The sequence below is a fragment of the Hoplias malabaricus genome, chromosome 1 (genome assembly GCF_029633855.1).
Source record: "Hoplias malabaricus isolate fHopMal1 chromosome 1, fHopMal1.hap1, whole genome shotgun sequence".
Classification (NCBI taxonomy): domain Eukaryota; kingdom Metazoa; phylum Chordata; class Actinopteri; order Characiformes; family Erythrinidae; genus Hoplias; species Hoplias malabaricus.
Genome location: NC_089800.1, coordinates 57,844,912 through 57,864,084, shown reverse-complemented (window position 1 = coordinate 57,864,084; position 19,173 = coordinate 57,844,912). Strand labels below are relative to the sequence as shown.

Here is a 19,173-nt window from a genome sequence, read left to right as displayed (position 1 = left end):
GCATACAAAGTACAGAATATGAAGAATCTACAGAAAATATAAAAGAGTTCAAGGGGCTAAAGAATATTTGTAATAACAGAAATCATTAAAATTGGGAAATGTATTAGTTATTTTTACTGACAGATAAATTAAAAGCTAAAGATACAGCCCAGATTCTTTAAGGGCAGCAGAATATGTCTGAATAACTTATTATAAACGAGAGTTAGGATAAACGGGAAACGTCTGTGTGGAATCGATTCAAAACATAGAATCGACTCGTTGGAATTAGGGATTTGATTCTTTGTAGAATTGACTCGCAGCTCTAGCAAAGGAGATTTTTGGACTCCGGCAGGAAATGAAGTATGGAAGCAGTAGCCAGAGTGATCTGTGAGTGTAACATGTGTGAGTTCGCACAAACTTCAGAGAGTTTTGGACTCCGTTCCCAGCTTAGCTGTTGTCTTCAGCCCAGACTCACGGTGTAGAATAAATGGTTATTAACAGTAGAACGAGCAAATGGTGAGTTTCTGTGTTAATAGCAACGGTTAGACAAACACCAGCTCGTTTTAACGGTATTGTAGCTAACGTTAACCAGTTAAATGCTACGACGGCTAGCTCAGCGCTAGGTTTGCTCAAACAGTTTTGTATTCCACGGCTTCTTTGTCTCAGAATAAATTATTCTGAACCGTGGACTGCGCCTAGGTGCACATTTTGTTTTCACCGCTCACTTTTCTGAAGTTTACTTTTTATTCGAACTTTCTGTTCCACCTTAAATGGTGCAAAAATAATTTGATAACTGAACATTTTAAGGTGGTATAGAAAACTCGAACAACAAGCAAACCCGCTTTTTTGTTATTCAAAGTTCATTCGAACAGCAGCTTATTGATGAATGTGGGTGATACATGGAAAGGAAAAGCATGTAAGTACTAGCTAAGTTAAACGACCCTTATCAAAACAGCAGTCGGAGATGAACAGGTAAATTAACGTTACTGCCTACTGTGGGGTGAAATCCAATAACGTTACTCTACAGTTATTTGGTTTCGAATCTGTGTATTCTGTTTTGTTTTGTCACTAACAGCACATTTTATTTGCGGGAATGAAAGCCATTCTACATAAACACAATGGGTGGATTCAGGTTTAAAGCTGATTTATTGAGAACTAGTTAGAGAATATTTTCTTTCCAGATTTTTCTCCAGGTTTTGGATAGGTTTGTCTAATTTCATCCCTTGGTTTATTATAAATTAGTAATTAAGTCAAACAAGGTGTTGGATTGTAACCAAAAATAATACTTAGTTGGCTTAAAGAGAGATTTGGAAATGGTTAAATTGAACGTAAATATTAAGGAAACAAATACATAAAACTGTAACAGATTGTCTTCAAGACATTTATAACTATTTGTTTTAATGTTAATGTTGTGATATTTTTGTTTTTCTGAGCAACGCTGTTCCCAGGTGAACTTTTTTAAGATTTCAAAGTTTCCACAGGTGTCTGCGTCTGACATGTTTTGAATGCTGTACGTGCTGTAAGGGAGTCAGTGAAGATTGCTGATAACATGCTGTAAATACTCTAAATGCCTCTTGCTCTTGCAATCCCTTACATTGTTTCTGGCTGTCTGACTAATAGGTCAAACAGTTACTTAGTTTGCTGTCCACACCAAAGACAAGCATTTTCTTACTGTCTGGTTGATGTTAATTTATCATGTATTTTGATCATCTTCACTTTTTGTGAAGATATCATTTTTAATCAATCCTCTAATGTTTGAGGTTTTAAAAGTTGGCAAATACTCTTAAGCTTAGTTCAGTGGCATGTTTAAATGTAAAGTTAATCTAGAGTCCATTTTTTTCTGTATAAATTAATTAATAAATCTACTGTTTTATATATATATATATATTTTATTGAAAATGGGTATGGTAATTGAATGCTAAGACAGTAGAAGTTTCTGTAGTTGAACTATAACTCCTTTTTTACTAATCATGGTTGTAATGACGACACAAAACCAGAATAAACTTAGTTTGATGTAAATTGATTTAGATATAGGGCTGCACAATACATAATTTCAGCATCATAATCATTGTGCATGTGCAATCATCAGTTTGAGGGACATGCAATGTCACATGGTGCATGTCCGCCAAATCTTGTGGAAAGGTGCAGGCTTTAGACAGCTTGAAAGGGTTTTTTTCTTTTATGTCTGTATATAACATACATGTGTTTCTATTTAAAGTTGATAGAAAAATCATTGCTCAATGTGTGGAAAATGATGTAGTGTTGATGGGGCTGGCATTGAATTTACCTGTATGGTTCCATCTTTTTTGTCTTATGGAAAATCAGAAAAGGAAATAGAATCTGCAGACTCTGTACTACAACAGCAGACAAAAAGAAGGGGTTGGGGAATGGAGGAAATTCAGCAAATAGCTGACAGAAAATTCTAGAGGAGCTGAGAGAGATGCACCCAGCACCTGTCTGACTGTGCATACAAAATCATTCGAAGAGCTGCAGTGCTAAAGGTCTGAGACCTCACATGTTTTGAATTAAAAAAATTGTATACATATATTATGATTTTCAACATGTATCTGCTTGGCAAAAAAAAAAAACAGATTATATCTGTCCATTTATTTTACTCCAATCTTAGAGACACATTGTTTGTTCTTAGTAGTTGTGACAATTTGTATTAATATTGTTAGTTATATAGCAGCAAATAAATGTGCTGTATCATTTATTTGTTGCTTCCGTAAGAAGAAAGCTGAAGAATTTGGCGGTGATGTATGTCTGATTAGTCAGATTTTGTACACATTGGTAACAATGCTGAAAAAGATTCAGGGAGAATTTTTCAAATATCTACATAACTAAATTGGTACGATGTAAATAGTCATTTGTTATAGATTCTGCTGTTCCAGAAAAATATTTCCAATCATAATTTTTCAATTTATAGCCTTTTAAAAGTGAAACTTATTTAACTGATAAAACTGCTTTGTGCCTGAAATGGCATTCATTTAAGATAAGGATTTAGTATCAAATATACCCAGCTTATTGAAGATTTGTATGTGAAGGGAATTGTGAAATGTTTTTTGACCTGGCTGTAATTGACCTTAAACAATATTACATATTTAAGGGAAAAAAGTAAACAAATAAATTTTTTATTTAAATAAAAAAAATAAAGTTTACTGGTCATTTTGGATGGGCAGGAAAATGGCTGAATTATAATATAGGTATTATACATCTTGTTTCCTGTCAAACATTTTGGAAACAAAGACAAATCCCTTGGGTGTTACTTTACAATGCATCTCACAGTAAATAATTAGGATTTTCTTTCACTGCGACCATTCATTCCAATTCAGCAAATTATGCAAAAATATTTTTGAAAAGTTGGTCAGTCCTCTTTTAAATATCTGAGTACGAGTGCTGCATAAGTTTGTAACCAGGGCGTTCAGTTAAATCACCGCTCTACTGACTCCTATATTTGAGAACTGTGGATGTTTTATTTTTCATTTTGCAGATTTAAATACGGCAGAATTGAGTGTACATGTGTGTTTATTTCTGTATCTGTATAGTTTACATAATGAAAAACAATTGACATTTTTTTTTTGCCATATATGTAAAGTTTTGCCATAAGAATGCTTTCTAATCAGTTTTGGTCTGGTGACTTTTTTTCTCCTCAGTGATCCTTATGGAGTCTGCCACACTCATTTGCCAATGGCTTGATTTTAAAGTGACGCTGATTTAATAATTCTGACCACCAGAAGAGCACATTAATGGTGAAACATGCCCTTACCATTTGGATTAAAACTTAAGAGAACACGAAGATATACAGTCTCAAGCAAGAGCTGTTTGGTGACACGCATACAGCTGCTTAATGGTGAATTTGTTGAGTTTACACTTTCTGTGGAGAGCACAGGCCAGGAATGTCTGGATGCAGTTGCTCAAAGACTCGAGTTACGTGAGGTATGTAATTGTTTTCTGCTTGTTTTTTGCCCATGACCTCAAGTCAATATGTGTATGTTCATTATTAGCTGATGGCACTTGCCTAAGGCCTGACTGTCGACATAGTCTAAAGGTATTCTATACATACCTGCAAATTTCATCACACTTTGCATCTAGCTTCTATTTAGTTGCATGTGGTAATGGCTTAGGCCTTATTGTTCAGACCATTAAAATGTTATTTTATTTAGCATTTCGTTATCAGTTAATTAGCTAAAAAATAAGCCAAACTCACTAAACGGATCAGAATAGGGCTGTTTTTTCTTCAAAGGCTCCCTTGTCTCCATAATATGTAAGCGTTTGCTTTTGACCCCACGTGTGGTGGGAGCACTCTGTAGTTTTGCTACATCATTTATGGCCAAGGGCCATTGGAAAGGCAGTGATGGTGGTGTGGTCAGTCTCTAAGCAATATGCCAACCACAGACTCTTGACTTACTATGAAACCTTTGAGAAGCTTAGCAGTGCTACATGTCTGTAGCTTAAAAAGTTAAATGCTTAAAAATGCAACAATCTTGTTTCCTCATTCGCTGAGTAGCTGAGGCATTTTGAGATAGAAACAAGTGAATTATTGTGGAATGTTTTCGAATACAAAGGCTCATAAATAACATTTATGTGGAAAGTATGCTTGATCATTAAGTATTCCCTGCTCTGCCTTTTCCAAAACAATAGTGCAGTATCCTCATGTGAGTCTTGCTGACATTTTGATCGTTCTGCAGATAACTTATTTCAGCCTCTGGTACTTCAACAAACAAAACCAGCAGAGATGGATTGATTTAGAAAAGCCACTGAAGAAGCAGCTTGACAAGTATGGACTGGAGCCCACTGTATACTTTGGAGTTGTCTTCTACGTACCCACTGTTTCCCAGTTGCAGCAAGAGATAACCAGGTTACTAATATGCTTGAATTGTTTTGACAAGCATAATTTTACTCTTGCTATATTCCAGCATCTTTTCACTATAAAAATAAATTTAATTAAAATAACAGTTTAATCATGTCATCTTAATTGGTTTCCCATCCCCTTTCGAACAGATACCAGTATTACCTTCAGCTAAAGAAAGATATTCTGGAGGGTAGGATTTCATGCTCAATTGAACAGGCCATTCGTTTGGCTGGCTTGGCTGTGCAAGGTATCCTGACTGTAGATTTTGTTTAGTTTTTTTGCTACAGTGATTGTTTCTGTTGATGCAATGTTATTTCTCACTATAGTGCAGCTCATGTTCATTAGGGCCATAATTATAAAGGTAATCAAATGGAAACACAGGTGTGTGGAGCTGGCTAGACTTGTAGGCTTGACATTACCAGCTCCAGATTTTGCCCAGGATCAGAATCTCAAACACTGCTGGCAAAAATATATCTGGCAGCACAAGCCACTGGCCTGGTGTTAATATAGTAGTTGAACTAACATCACTCAGTGATACAGACGGATCCAAACTGCTGCCCCATGTACATCTCACAAAGAGGGAAAGAATGCCACTGTTACACTGACACTGAGAGCAAAGGCTACTATTTGCACATTCAGAAGTGTCCTTTACTTTAGTATAATTTAGGTCAGATAGATCAAGTGTTTAACACGCTATTTTTGTGTATTAGCAATGCTGTGCATGGAAGCTAATAGCTGTCCTAATACTTTAGATTGTCAGCATAGCTTGAGAACATTTCTGACAGGATAATTGGAATTGCTGTAAATGTTGGTCTGCTATGGTTACAAAGGCTAAATTTGTTTCCTTACGCAACTCAATTTCATAGACCTTCCTAAGAAATCTACATGTCACAAAGTGCTATTTCTTGTCTGCACAAATGTTAGTTCACAAAACCTTTAAAAATAAAAGCTAAGCAGATTTGGTCAAGTGGTGAAGAAATGTGATGATGTTCTTTCTCATTCTAGCTGACTTTGGAGACTTTACACGCTATGATTCGCAGGAATTTCTACAGAAATTTGTGCTTTTCCCAATTGTAAGTATGGTTTTATTATTTAAGTAGGTTTTATTTTATTTTTTTTAAATAATTACCTTTCTCTCCCTACATTCTTCCCTCTAGGAATGGATTCAAGATGAGCGAGTTGTTGAAGAAGCCACTCAAAAAGTTGCAATTCTTTATCAAAGCTTTCGGTGAGAACCTGCTTGTTTATTTGATTGAAAGTTTATCATTTAATCGTGTAACATTTATAATCAGAACAGACATTGAACCGTCTTTCTTGTTAATTCCGTAAAGAGGATTTAGAATGCTGTCATCTGGCACCTGTTAACCCTTGCACTTCAGAACCATCTGCTTGGGCTACGACTTTGATTTATAGCCAGGGAAATAACCACTTATGTTTGATCAAGCCTATATCTGATCTCTTTTTAATCTTGCTGCTTTTTTTCCCCTTTTGCTGTGAAATCATGAATATTGTGCTTCATAGTACAGTTAAAGGGTTTTTATAGGAGTGTTTAATATGCACGATTAACTGTTGGTCAGGTTACATTGGTAAAGCAGACATGTATTAAGATAAATGTTTAACCATCTGTTGATTGTGATAGTTGATGTGTTTGTATGTTTCATTTCCCACTTTATCCACAGAGGCCTGCCAGGCCCCGAAGCAGAGATGCTTTACATGCAAGAAGTGGAGAAGATGGAGGGTTATGGTCAGGAAAGCTTTCAAGCAAAGGTAGACTGCTGTTTGGTCAACTAGTTCAACATAAGAAATTGTAGAGAGAGAAGAATGCATATATGTTTAGTTTATATAAGCAGAATCATTTGCATTGTACATCGACTATTTTTGCATCTAACATGAATTCCAGAAATGCACTATTTTGCATTATTTTGGTTTTGGCCAGTTTTTGTTCAGCTTTACAATTTGAATTGAGGGCGCTGTGTAATGGCGCTTTTCCACTGCATGGAACCTACACAGCTATGCTCGACTCGACATGGTTCTTTTGCTTTTCCACTGGCCAAATCTGGTAACTGGTCCCTGGAACTGGATACGTTTTCAGTACCAGCTCACTATGGGTTCCAACCGTGTCAAATAGGTACTAAATGGTGACATGTAATCCCTGCAGTGCACTGATTGGCCAGAGAGACATGTCAATCACCACAAAATGCAAAGCTCATTCAAATTTAACACGAACTGCTGCTTGTTTAATCTTTTAAGTTACAGCAGCTTTCTCATTTATTTTTATTGGACTCACGACGACAGCTCGTAGCTTTCCCTTGAGGTGTTTTGAACAAATTTTTATGCTCCTAATGTCCAGTTCAAGCCGAACATGCAACAAGGAAAACTGATCTGCAAAAACGTGAATGCACAATGAGTAAACAGCACCTAACTTTAACACTGCCATGATTATGGTTTTCAAAGCCATCAGTTCCTGTGAGAGACAGGGTTCACCAGTTCCAATTTGTGGGAGAGCCCTGCCAGTGGAAAAGCGAGCTGAGACGTGTCGAGTCGTGTAAACCTGGACCCATGCTGTGGAAAAGCACCATGAGAGTACACATGAATGCTGCTGATACAACTATAAATATTTTCTATAAATCAATGTAGTAAATTTGCCAAACTTGTTCAGAATAACATATGAGGTTTTCGTCTGTTTACTTATCCCACATCAAGTAAGGTTTGGGTAAGTAGAAAAAACATAAATAATAATAATAATCATAATAAAATCAAACTCACTTGTCAATTTGGCATTAAAATGAGTCAGTTGTAAATGTTCATTATGAATCTGTTTTTAATAAATATTCTTGTCTGTAAGAACTTCTTTGCAAATAAATAAGTCTAAAGCAAGTGTGTGCATTCAATGATAAAAGTATTTTTACATTTTCTACTGTGCAGGACACTCAGGGTGCAGATATTCTCATTGGATCCTGTCTAGAAGGCATTTTTGTGAAGCATAAAAATGGACGGCCACCTCTTTTATTCCGGTACGATGCAAGCTACATTATTTGGTTGCTGTTTATGTAATTACATTTAGGGGTTGTTTCCCAGATAGGAATTAAGCCTAGGCCTGGACCACACAGCACTTTGACCTGAGATTTTTTCCATTGAAAGGATTTTATAGTCCAGGACTAGGCTTAATTCCTGGGAGACCACCCCTTAGAGCAGGGGTCATGAATAGGCAGCCCGCGGTCAGAGTCCAGACCTGGACCTGTGACTGATAAACTATTAAGAGCTGTTTATTTTTTAACAGAGTGTTTGTTTAAATGGTGTGACTCCTAGTCATTACGGTTTATGTGTAGTGCTCCAGGAAATTACCAGACTCATAGCATGCGTTTCTGCATATCACACATGAGTCTACTCTGCCAATCAGATTTGTACATTATGATGAGCTCTGTGACTCAAATGTGTGACACACACAGAGCAGGGCTCCAAACACTGCTGTCCTGGGGCCAGTAAAAATAGTCCAAGGGACATGATAAAAGCTCTTTTGGGACACGTGCAGGATGACAGTGTTATGTGAGGTAAAACCAGAGACTTTAAAAATAAGGGATTGATTACGGGTTGAAATTCTCATAGCACTAAACATGGATTCCCACCTTCCAACAAAACCAACAATCTGATTGGTTGTTAATGTAAAGCTGTAAGTCAACTGCAATTACAATGATTTTAGTTCTGTTTAATGCACAACATTAAAAAAAAAATGTACCCAGCGTATTTGATACATTGTGACAATACTAGCCCATTGTATGAGGAAATTATGATTTAATTATGTATTGTGAAAATTATTTTTTAAAAGGTTTTGCTGTATTACTAAACTTATTTCTAATTTTATTTGAAATAAATTGTGTGCATTCATGTAACCATGACCCTGTATTACTTTTCCCCATAAAGGTGGAATGACATTAATAATATGACTCATAATAAGTCATTCTTTGCCCTGGAGCTGGCCAACAAAGAGGACACCATTCAGTTTCAGACAGTAAGTCCCTAATGTCCCAGGTAATTCCAGCTGTTATCTCAGATATTTTATTTTTAATTTAACATAGTTGTATGCGCACTGTGAGTCTTCCTGTCTCTACACTTATGTCTGTTTATTGTAATGAATGGGTCTGACTTGTGTGTTTTCTGTCGTTTTAGGAGGACATGGAGACTTCCAAATATGTGTGCAGAATGTGTCTAGCAAGGCACAAGTTTTATAAGATTAACAAGAGTAGTCTGTAAGTGTGGATTCCAGTCAATCTCATTAGTCAGGTCATCTCTGTGGGAGAATTTGTGTGTAGGTGTGTGTGTGCATGTCACTCTTCATCCCTGTCCCTTTCCTGTCTCCCAGAGAGGAATCGGATGCCCCGCCTTCTGAGGGCTCCCAGAAGTCCATTCTCACTCTTTCATTTCCTCGCTTTCCAATGCTCTCTCGTCCCTCTGTGCCTTCTAACAAGGGGTGAGCAAGACTGCTTCAGCAGTCACCAGCACTTTCTGCTCAAAGACCTCCCTTTAACACAGCTGCTGAAATAATTTGTAGACATTTCAGCACCCCTCTTTTGGTCATATGCAGTTGTGAAAATGTCTGCTTCAAAATGATTTCCTTGGTCAAACTGCAACTGGTGTTAACTACGTTCATAATATTTTTTAAAATTGTGCCTGTTGTGGTTATAACATTTTTTTTTGTTGATTATTAATTTTGTTTGTGAATTAATAACGTCTCTTTTTTATTATTCATTATCAGCCACTGTGAAAGTTTGGTACAGCTTACATCTTTCTACTTAACCGATAATACTTAGTAGCTCCCAAGTAATGACCTACACAGCTCTTGTTTAAGTAAACAAAATCTTGCTAACAGGTTCCCTCTAGAAGTGTAGAATTTTCTCTAATTTCCTTTCTAATCATTTCTAAATTAGTAATAGGCATTCAGCCCAAATGTGAAACATTTATATTGTTCCACTGAAAAGGCCTTGCATCTTTTTTTCCCTCGTTTTTGAGCTATGCAGTTTTTTGTGAATTGAAATAGTGTGTACTAGTCTGTGGTTTCAGACCCTCTGGTAGACTCACTCTTCCTAAGTTGATGCTGGAAACCATGTTATTCCCTTAACTGTCAGTGAGGGTTACAGTTGATGGCTTGCCCTCTGGTTTGTTTCACTCTTTCTTTCTTTCTTTTTTTTTTTTTTAACACAGCCAAACTCAGCCTGCCCCTGTGAACCCAGTCAGACAGCGCTCCTCCACAAGAATGTCTCTGGTGGGCATGATCTAAATGATTAATTGCCTATATTTTTTTTCACTTTTCTGTATTTCAACTTGGAAACAAATGAACTTCTAGTTAGGTTCATGTGATTTATCTTTGAACATATGGTGAGTTAAGAAACTGAACAATGGCCCTCTTGTTTTTACTGCAGCCCAAACCTCAGGCCTACATGATGCCGCCACCACCTCAGTTGCACTACAATGGCCATTACAGTGAGCCTTATACATCATCTCAAGGTAAAAATAAATCTCAAATCTTGGGACTTCCTTTTGGGATGGACAATATGGCAAACATAACTTTGTGATAATGCAGTATTTTTTTTAATGCACAATATATTTTTTGCAAACTGTTAATGTTTATACTGTTTAAAAGGTACATGCTTTGTATTTTGTAAATAACAACCCTGGCTACCTGTTCATGTTTATACAGACAACCTTTACATGAACAATCATAACGGGTACTACTACCATTCTCAGACAAGTTTGGACCGCTCCCCACATGAGTACAATGGAAGGATCCGGAACGGCAGTGTGTACAGTGCTCACAGCACCAGTTCCCTCAACAACCCCCAGCACTACATGCAGCCGTCCCCAATGTCCTCCAATCCCAGCATTACAGGCAGCGATGTCATGCGTCCTGATTATGTGCCCTCTCATCGTCACAGTGTCCTTATTCCGCCTTCCTACCGTGCTACGCCCGACTATGAGACAGTTATGCGTCAGAAAAATGCAGGCCTGATGTCTGCAGCAGAGCGCCAAAGTCACTCAATGAGGAACCTTAACATTAGCAACTCATACGCCTACAGTCGGCCTGATCCACTGGTCTATAGCCAGCCTGAGATCCGGGAACATGGAGCAACACAGTATCATCTCAACTACAGCTTCCACAGCCCTACATCATACCCACATCCTACTGAAAGGCGGCCAGTTGTAGGTGCTGTCAGTGTACCTGAGCTGACAAATGTGCAGCTGCAGCAGGTGCAGGATTACCCTGCCCCCAACATCATGAGGACTCAGGTGTACCGACCACCCCCTCCATATCCCTACTCCCATCCTCGTCCAGCCAACAGTACCCCAGACCTCTCTCGCCACTTCTATGTGAGCAGCAGCAATCCAGATTTAATCACTAGACGCGTACACCACTCTGTGCAAACCTTCCAGGAGGACAGTCTGCCTGTGGCCCACTCGCTCCAAGAAGTGAGTGAGCCGCTAATCACTACCCGTCACACTCACATGCAGAAACGCAACTCTATCGAGATTGCTGGCTTGACATATGGCTTGGAGAACATTAGGCTGAAGGAGAGGGCAGTGTCTCTCTCCACTGCTGAGACACCAGCACCAATTGCTAATTCGCTTGCCTCTGCAGCTTCTGGCTCTGACCTCAACGTCTTCCTAGAGAGGACCAAAGCTGAGGAGGGAGCCTTAAAGGAAGATGTGTGTTATGGGCATAAAAAGTCTCTCTCTGATGCAACCATGCTTGTCCACAGCAGTGGAGATGAAGAGGAGTTTGAGGATGACAGTGGCAGGCACACTCCACAGTCTCAGGATGCAGTGGCTGATCCAGAGCGCACTGTTTTGGGACATCCTTTAGTAGAGCCCCTTCCACCTGCTTATCCCTTTGCTCCAAGCCTAGATCCAATGCTCTCTGGCCCTCTGAGCTTCCAAACCCATTCTCGAATCCAGGAGCATGATGAGGTAGGACCTCTGTACCCACTTACTGAGGCTGGTTCAATCCTACCCTCAGTTTCAGAAGGTGACCTGAGCCAAGGGCGGTCAAAACACAAGGGTCAAATCATCAAAAAGAGACCTGTCTCTGATGTGCCTAATACCAGAAGGAATACAGATGGCCTCCCACCACATGTAAGTACTTCCTCTAGTGCATCCGAAAGTACTGATAATGCAGCAAATTTTTAATGCTTGATTTAAAAAAAAAAAAAAAAATTGTATACTTCCATGATTAATTCATAATTATTTTTGCCGGACCGCATTCTGGAGGCATTTTGGTTAACTGACTGACTCCTAATGTTGAAATCCTCATGCACAAGTAGGAACACAGGGGGAGAAGGACGTGTGTGTGTGTGTGTGTGTGTGTGTGTGTGTGTGTGTGTGTGTGTGTGTGTGTGTGTGTGTGTGTGTGTGTGTGTGTGTGTGTGTGTGTGTGTGTGTGTGTGTGTGTGTGTGTGTGTGTGTGTGTGTGTGTGTGTGTGTGTGTGTGTGTGTGTGTGTGTGTGTGTGTGTGTGTGTGTGTGTGTGTGTAATATTGGATTTGGTGGAGAGACATTTTGTGGCGTTAGTGTGTTTATACAACTCTATATAGCTGTGCACGGGCACCTTAAAAGCTCACATACTTTACTGTAGTTGCATGCGGGCACCTTAACTTCACATACTTTACTGTAGTTGCATGCGGGCACCTTAACTTCACATACTTTACTGTATTTTGAAAATGAGAACTTTTTTGGCTGTAGCACACAGATCAAGTAGAACTGAATTTGTACAACTTTTTTTTTTTTTTAATTTTACTTATTTGACAGGTTGTTTACTTAAAAGTTGAGCAAGCTTTTGTTGTTGAATATTGGTCTAATTTTATGATCAATATTGGACTGTCTATTCTTTACTTGGGTTTCAGAGTACTCCTATATTTATTATGCCCCTGGAATTCCTTGCTCCAAATTTTAAATTACCAGCCAAAGACAACTACTCTTGCGTCTATGAATTCAAAGAGTCCAAAATTGTCTGATAACTCTTTGGTTGCATTAGTTGGAAATATGTCTTATAGCAGTCCAAAAACCGCCCCCCCCCCCCCCCCAGTATGATTCCTGAATACCAAGTTGTTTCTGGGTCTGGGAGGGGCAGCCTGGTAAACTCTGTACCTGTGACATGAATGTTGCCAGACGAGTAAAACATGACCAGCTGCATTTCACAAAAGCACTTACAGAACTAGTGAACAGCAGTATCCTCACGTTTCGAGAGCTGATATCTTCTCTGAACTTCGTTCTCCCACTCCCACCACCCACATAGGGCATGAAGAAAGGGGTTCGGTCAGAAATAAAGAAGATGGGCCCGCTAAAGCTGGCAGCTCTCAATGGATTAACGTTGGCTCGAATGCCTGTGCCAGATGAAGGGAAGGACGAAACAGGAAAGGACTCCAATGATGAAAGGGTAGGAGTCCAGGACCACGGATTACTGTTTTGATTAATGCTAGTGAAAATAGTTATACAATTTATAGTACCCAGAGCTGTCATGTGGCAGTTGCAAATGTCCTTTAGTAATATAGATGTTATGTTTTACTTCTCATAGAATAAACAAATCATAAGTCAATTATACTGTTTTTTTTTTTAAACAAAAGTATATTTAGTGCATATTTTTAAAATTATATTAAGTAAGGACAAGGGGAGAAAATCTAGCCATTCACTTACTACAATACAAACTAGCCAGATAACCCAGATTTTTTATTAATTTATTTATTAAAACCATCAAATGTTACTCATTGGTTATTCAGAGCTTTGAGTGATTTTCAAAATTAAAATCAATAAATATGGTTTTCAAGATCATTATGATAACTGTTATGTGGCTGAATATTTTTTTTTTTTTTTTTTTTTTTTTTTGTGTTTGTTTGTTTCCTCAGTGTAAGCTCCTGGAGCAGAAGTTGGAGCAAGGCATGGTGTTTACAGAGTATGAGCAGGTGCCAAAGAAACTGCCCAACTGTGAGTCTAGCATTGCACAACTGCCTGAAAACGCAGAGCGGAATCGCTTCCTGGATGTGCTGCCGTATGACGACACCCGTGTGGAGCTTGTGCCCACTAAAGAGAACAATACTGGTTATATCAACGCCTCACATATCAAAGTAGGCACGCCTAAACATCAAGGCACAGAGTATGTAGCAGAAATGTGGTTGACGTGATTTCACGTAAATCTACTGTTGATTGAATTATGTTTTTCCAGTACTCCTTCCTCGTGCTGTTTTTGTCTTATTTTCACTGAAGCACTGGTGAATAAGATACTACTCTGTGATACTGGATATTATGGCTGTTTTTCTAGGTTACAGTTGGGGGAGAGGAATGGAGCTACATTGCATCCCAGGGTCCCCTCTCCTACACATGCCAGGACTTCTGGCAAATGGTTTGGGAACAAGGAGTCGCTATTATTGCAATGGTTACTGCCGAGGAGGTGTGTATAATTGACATGTTTGTGGTGACACTCTAAACACATTACTTCCCTGTTAGAGCTGGTGTGTCTCTCAGCACATTTTTCCAGTTTGACTCCTCCTGACATGTCTCTCTACCTAAAGGAGGGAGGTCGAGAAAAGAGCTTTCGTTACTGGCCTCGTCTGGGTTCCCGTCACAACACGGTCACGTATGGACGTTTTAAAATAACCACACGCTTCCGCACGGATTCAGGCTGCTATGCCACCACAGGCCTTAAGATTAAACATCTCCTGACTGGCCAGGAAAGAACTGTCTGGCACCTGCAGTACACAGATTGGCCGGACCATGGGTGTCCTGAGGACTTCAAAGGCTTTCTCTGTAAGTTAAATGCTTAAAACACACACTCTCAGTTGATTACATTTTTTGGTTCTTCAAATAAATAATAGGAGTGTGTGATTTCACAAATAATTCACAATGTTTACTTAATATGCAGTATGCATCAGGATGTTTAGTTTTCTAGGGATTGATATATTGGAAGAGAAGGAAAAAACACTGACTCGTTTAAAAATAAATAATGTATTAATATTGTTTGTATAGCGTTTCACATATTGTATCTCCTTTTTCTAGTTAAACAGGCCTCTTTATTCAATTCTTTTGTAATTGAACACATTGTCACCTGGTGTTTTGTAACCCTTATATTGCCAAAATGCACATTGTTATAAAATATATAAATATTTAGATAGACGTATAAACCTCATTGTTACAGAAAATTATCATTCACAGGTACAAAGCATTTTCTCAATAAATTTTGCTGGAATTGTTACACAATGTTTTTGTTTCCATTGTATTTTACTGAGTAGGACCAGTTGCTTTGTAGACCCTATTGCTTTCAGCCTGGTAGAGAATTTGCTCATTAAACTGATGTAACTCTGTCCTAGCATACTTGGAGGAGATTCAGTCTGTGAGACGACACACCAACAGCACCAGTGATCCAAAGAACACAAACCCTCCTGTGTTGGTGCACTGCAGTGCAGGGGTGGGGCGCACTGGTGTGGTCATTCTTAGTGAGATCATGGTAGCCTGTCTGGAACATAATGAGGTACATACACACATTGTTAAATTTGGAATAAATGCTGGAAAATACCTTTTTAATTTAATTTTTTTAATAGAAACTTTGTCAAGTCTAGTTTGTGTGTTTAAATTACTGAGGTGTGTGTGTGTGTATATGTGTATATATATATATATGTGTGTGTGTGTGTGTGTGTGTGTGTGTGTGTGTGTATATATATATATATATATATATATATATATATATATATATATATATATATATATATATATATATATATATATATATATATATATATATGTATGTGTGAATTCCCCAGTGCTTTTCATTAGAATATTACAATTCACTTTTTTTTAAACGCTGTGAATTAATTTTAAAACATTTGGTTGAATTCCTTTTAACCAGGTTAACCTTTGTTCTTCTAGATGCTGGACGTCCCTACTGTTCTGAAGTTGCTGCGTCGGCAGCGTATGATGATGGTGCAAACCATTTCCCAGTACACCTTCATCTACAGAGTCCTTATACAGTTTCTTAGAAATTCCAGGCTTATATAAGCTCTGAGCTTTAGTTAAGCTGCCACAAGCAGGGAAAACCTCCTCTTGTGACAGTTGAAGCAGATGTGTAACCATCAAAGGATATCTCACTGAGGGTGCCAAAGGACATTGTCTTGGGGGAGGCTAAGATGGATTGTAATAAATTGAGCGCAGTCTCCTCAGTTTCACTACTGAGCACTTTGAGTATTAATGAAGGATCTGGGACAGTTATAACGGATGCTGCAAACCAGCATATGCTGTCTTTAATCAGTATTATTCCGAGATTTCACTGTGGAATATTACAATATGATTTATTGTTAATGAATCACAGCACTTTTACTGTACATGGCAAATAACACTAATGCTGCATCTTTATTGTTAAATATGTTACAATATAGATTACTTTTTAAGTAGTTTTTTTTTTTTTTTTTTTTTTTTGCCCTCTCTCTCTCACTTTCTCTTTTTTTTAATGACTATCTTGGTTGATAGTTTTGAGTGAAGGTTTACTGGGCTGAAATGAAAGTGTTTAAGGTTCAGTGTGGATTTAAGTTTGAAAGTAAGGGATGATACAGTGCATCTTATGATGATTGCATTTATCAGAGCTAATTATAAATTTTCTCAAAATCACGTATCAATAGGCTAAGGCTTATAGAATCGTGTGATTTGCATAATATGTGCAGTTCACAGATGATGGTAGGCTAACATGGGTTTTGCATGTGTGCCATGCAAATTTCATTACTCCTGCATATCTGAATTTAGGACACAGCCAAAGACTGGTTATGAGGTGTGTGTGTGTGTGTGTGTATATATAAAAAAAAAATTAATTGCTAACACCATTTATTACAGCATTGCATTCAATAACTTATAATGCTCCATATTCTAAATATATCAAAAAGATTTCTTTTGCCCAAGTGCAGCTCTAGCTGTTTTTTAAATACCTGCTATATGACATATTTACAACTAATGCAACCAAAGAGTTGTCAGACAATTTTGGATTCTTTGAATTCATAGACGCAAGAGTAGTTGTTTTCTCTTTTTTTTTTTTTTTTTTTTTTTAATAAATGAGCTAGCTCATTAGCAGATGACAATTGTAATGATTTACCAAAGAATTTTACCTTCTGAGACAGTTGAGGATGTTGTCAAACACTGTGAAACTCTTGTTTTCTGCATCAGAGTAACTAAAGAAGGAACTAATTCTATGATGAAAATGTTCTGGGGCAGTGTAATCCCTGTGTGTACTCATGCTATATAACCGTAATATCTCATCATGCCTTGAGATCAGCCAACCATCAAGGTGTTGCAGCTTTTTTTTTTTTTTTTTTTTAAATACATTCCATGACAGATTTACAGCATGTTCCTGTACCAAAACACTAATGTTCAAAGGTTTGGAATCACACATCATATTGATATTTCCTTGCTGTTGTAATTTGAGTAAAAGATTTTACATAATGCAGACTTGGGTATAATAGACTAGAACCATAAAAGATGTATTTTTACTATTTTGACTTGACTACTTCAATGAATATGAGATATCATCCACATTGTATACAGGTATTTTATTTTCCCTCACAGTCATATTCAGAAGCACCTGCAACTCTTTCTGGATACATTCAAGGCAAACTCTTAAGTTGTTCAAGAAGTTGCACTGGGCTGTCGTATTTTAAATATACACTTTTTTTTTTGAAAACAACTCTCACAAAGATCCTTTACATTTGAACTGTTGTGTAGAGGCAGAAATTTTGCTTAGATTTTGCGTGAATTTGCTGTTCATAAGGCTTCTGTGTTTTCTAAAAGAAAAGTGTTTCATACACATTTTAAATGTGACTGTTGTCAGACCAAATTGGGACAGCTGGTGTGAATTACAGACCTACTTGAAATCAATCACAAGATTTGGTCCAAAATATCAGTCTTTTTCTAATGTCTGTTGGAGAATGCAGCTTTTAAATCAGAATATGGCAGCATCATCAGGAGGTTTCTTCTGCTTGGTCTCAAGTATATTTTGTTGCATACACAGAGCTCTTACTGAACTGAACAGCTCTGAAGCAGCATGGAAATTATATTTGCTATGCATCTGCACACACAGGGATTAAGATTGTTTACTTATAGATTAAAAGCCTGTTTCATTCAGTTTTCCATTCTTGGCTGGTTTTCTGAAAATTAAGAATAGTCTTGTACAGAAAATGGAGAATCTTTCTTGATGGTTGCTTTTAATCTATGGCTAGATTTTATGAGTTTCTATAAACCTGACCTGTTAACTAAGTTTTAAGGATAATCTGGATTAGAGAAACCAAAATCAATTGTCTTATTTTTGTTAAGAAACAAATATTAGTATAATGCAGTGGGAAAGGATTATTTTCCAGGATTGTGTGTTGAAAAATATTTATAAACATTTGATTTAAAAAATAAATTATTAATATATAATACATCATGGAGAAAAGAAAGTTTGATTAAATGCATTACCTCATGTTTAAGGATGATGGTACCTGTTGTAACGTTGCATACTGAGATAGTGGGAAATTTTAAGTGCACAAACCAATTCTCTTGATTGAGTTATCACTGCCAACCACCATTCTCATTTATGATCCTCATCCATCTCTTAACTTTTGGACTACGCAGTGACCAAGATGTAAACCACAGCCATATTTCAGTTATAACGTAAGTGGTGCCAACAAACCTGAGCTTCCTATGGACTTGTGAAATTGGTCCACGGGAAATGATTACAGTGCTGGTGTAACTCTTGAAATCGAATGACTAAACTCTGAAACTATCTTCAGAGAGTTTCTCCTTTTGTATTATAATACATCAATACTGGAAAATGTTATGTGCAAATTAAGAAAACTGGATGCTAAAGGCCCTAGTGAGGGCTGTTTTTTTGTCTTTAATATGAGAGTTAATAACATGCTGTTTGTTTATTAAAAAAAATTCTCCTTATTACTTGCATACAGATGGTTAAATTTCTTGCCATTAGCAAAATTATTGCCCCAGAAACATTATGGACAGATGTAGCCTACAATTAGAATTAAAATCCCAGTGTACATTACTTGTATAAATATTCTTTGAATAAATAAATATCTTGAATTGTATAATCTAAAGTTTGTCCTTTTAATCCCTTATAGATATTCAGCTAAAAGTTCTACATTCTTGTTGGCCTCTTTCTCAACCTCAGTATCCTTACATTTGTGACTGGTTATAAACCAAAGCAATGTTGTCCTGGAAATAGGTGTCTCAGCTGGATTACATAACTTTTTAGATACAGATATAACAGTAACGTCTAAACTTCCATATTTTTTTTTAAATATGCCACCAGGCCTGGGGGGAAAATCGAAGAAA

At 37.5% G+C, this 19,173-nt stretch overlaps 1 protein-coding gene across 4 annotated transcripts; it reads left to right on the top strand.

Moving 5' to 3' along the window:
- The first annotated feature begins 324 nt into the window (after positions 1-324).
- ptpn21 (protein tyrosine phosphatase non-receptor type 21) lies at positions 325-18,873 on the top strand. 4 transcript variants are annotated; one of them, XM_066667969.1, is made up of 21 exons: positions 325-366; positions 2,305-2,480; positions 3,633-3,915; positions 4,668-4,837; positions 4,981-5,078; positions 5,837-5,904; positions 5,989-6,059; positions 6,511-6,598; positions 7,757-7,845; positions 8,753-8,840; positions 8,999-9,078; positions 9,192-9,299; positions 10,031-10,091; positions 10,249-10,333; positions 10,527-11,956; positions 13,115-13,255; positions 13,722-13,940; positions 14,135-14,263; positions 14,385-14,619; positions 15,180-15,340; positions 15,736-18,873. In XM_066667969.1, the coding sequence occupies exons 3-21, from the start codon at positions 3,736-3,738 to the stop codon at positions 15,862-15,864; spliced, it is 3,630 nt and encodes a 1,209-aa protein (XP_066524066.1). In that variant the 5' UTR covers positions 325-366; positions 2,305-2,480; positions 3,633-3,735; the 3' UTR covers positions 15,865-18,873. The 4 variants fall into 4 exon arrangements, with proteins under 4 accessions (XP_066524066.1, XP_066524058.1, XP_066524075.1 ...); XM_066667961.1 differs by having other exon boundaries at positions 343-495; XM_066667978.1 differs by lacking the exon at positions 2,305-2,480 and having other exon boundaries at positions 343-495.
- The last annotated feature ends 300 nt before the right edge of the window (positions 18,874-19,173 follow it).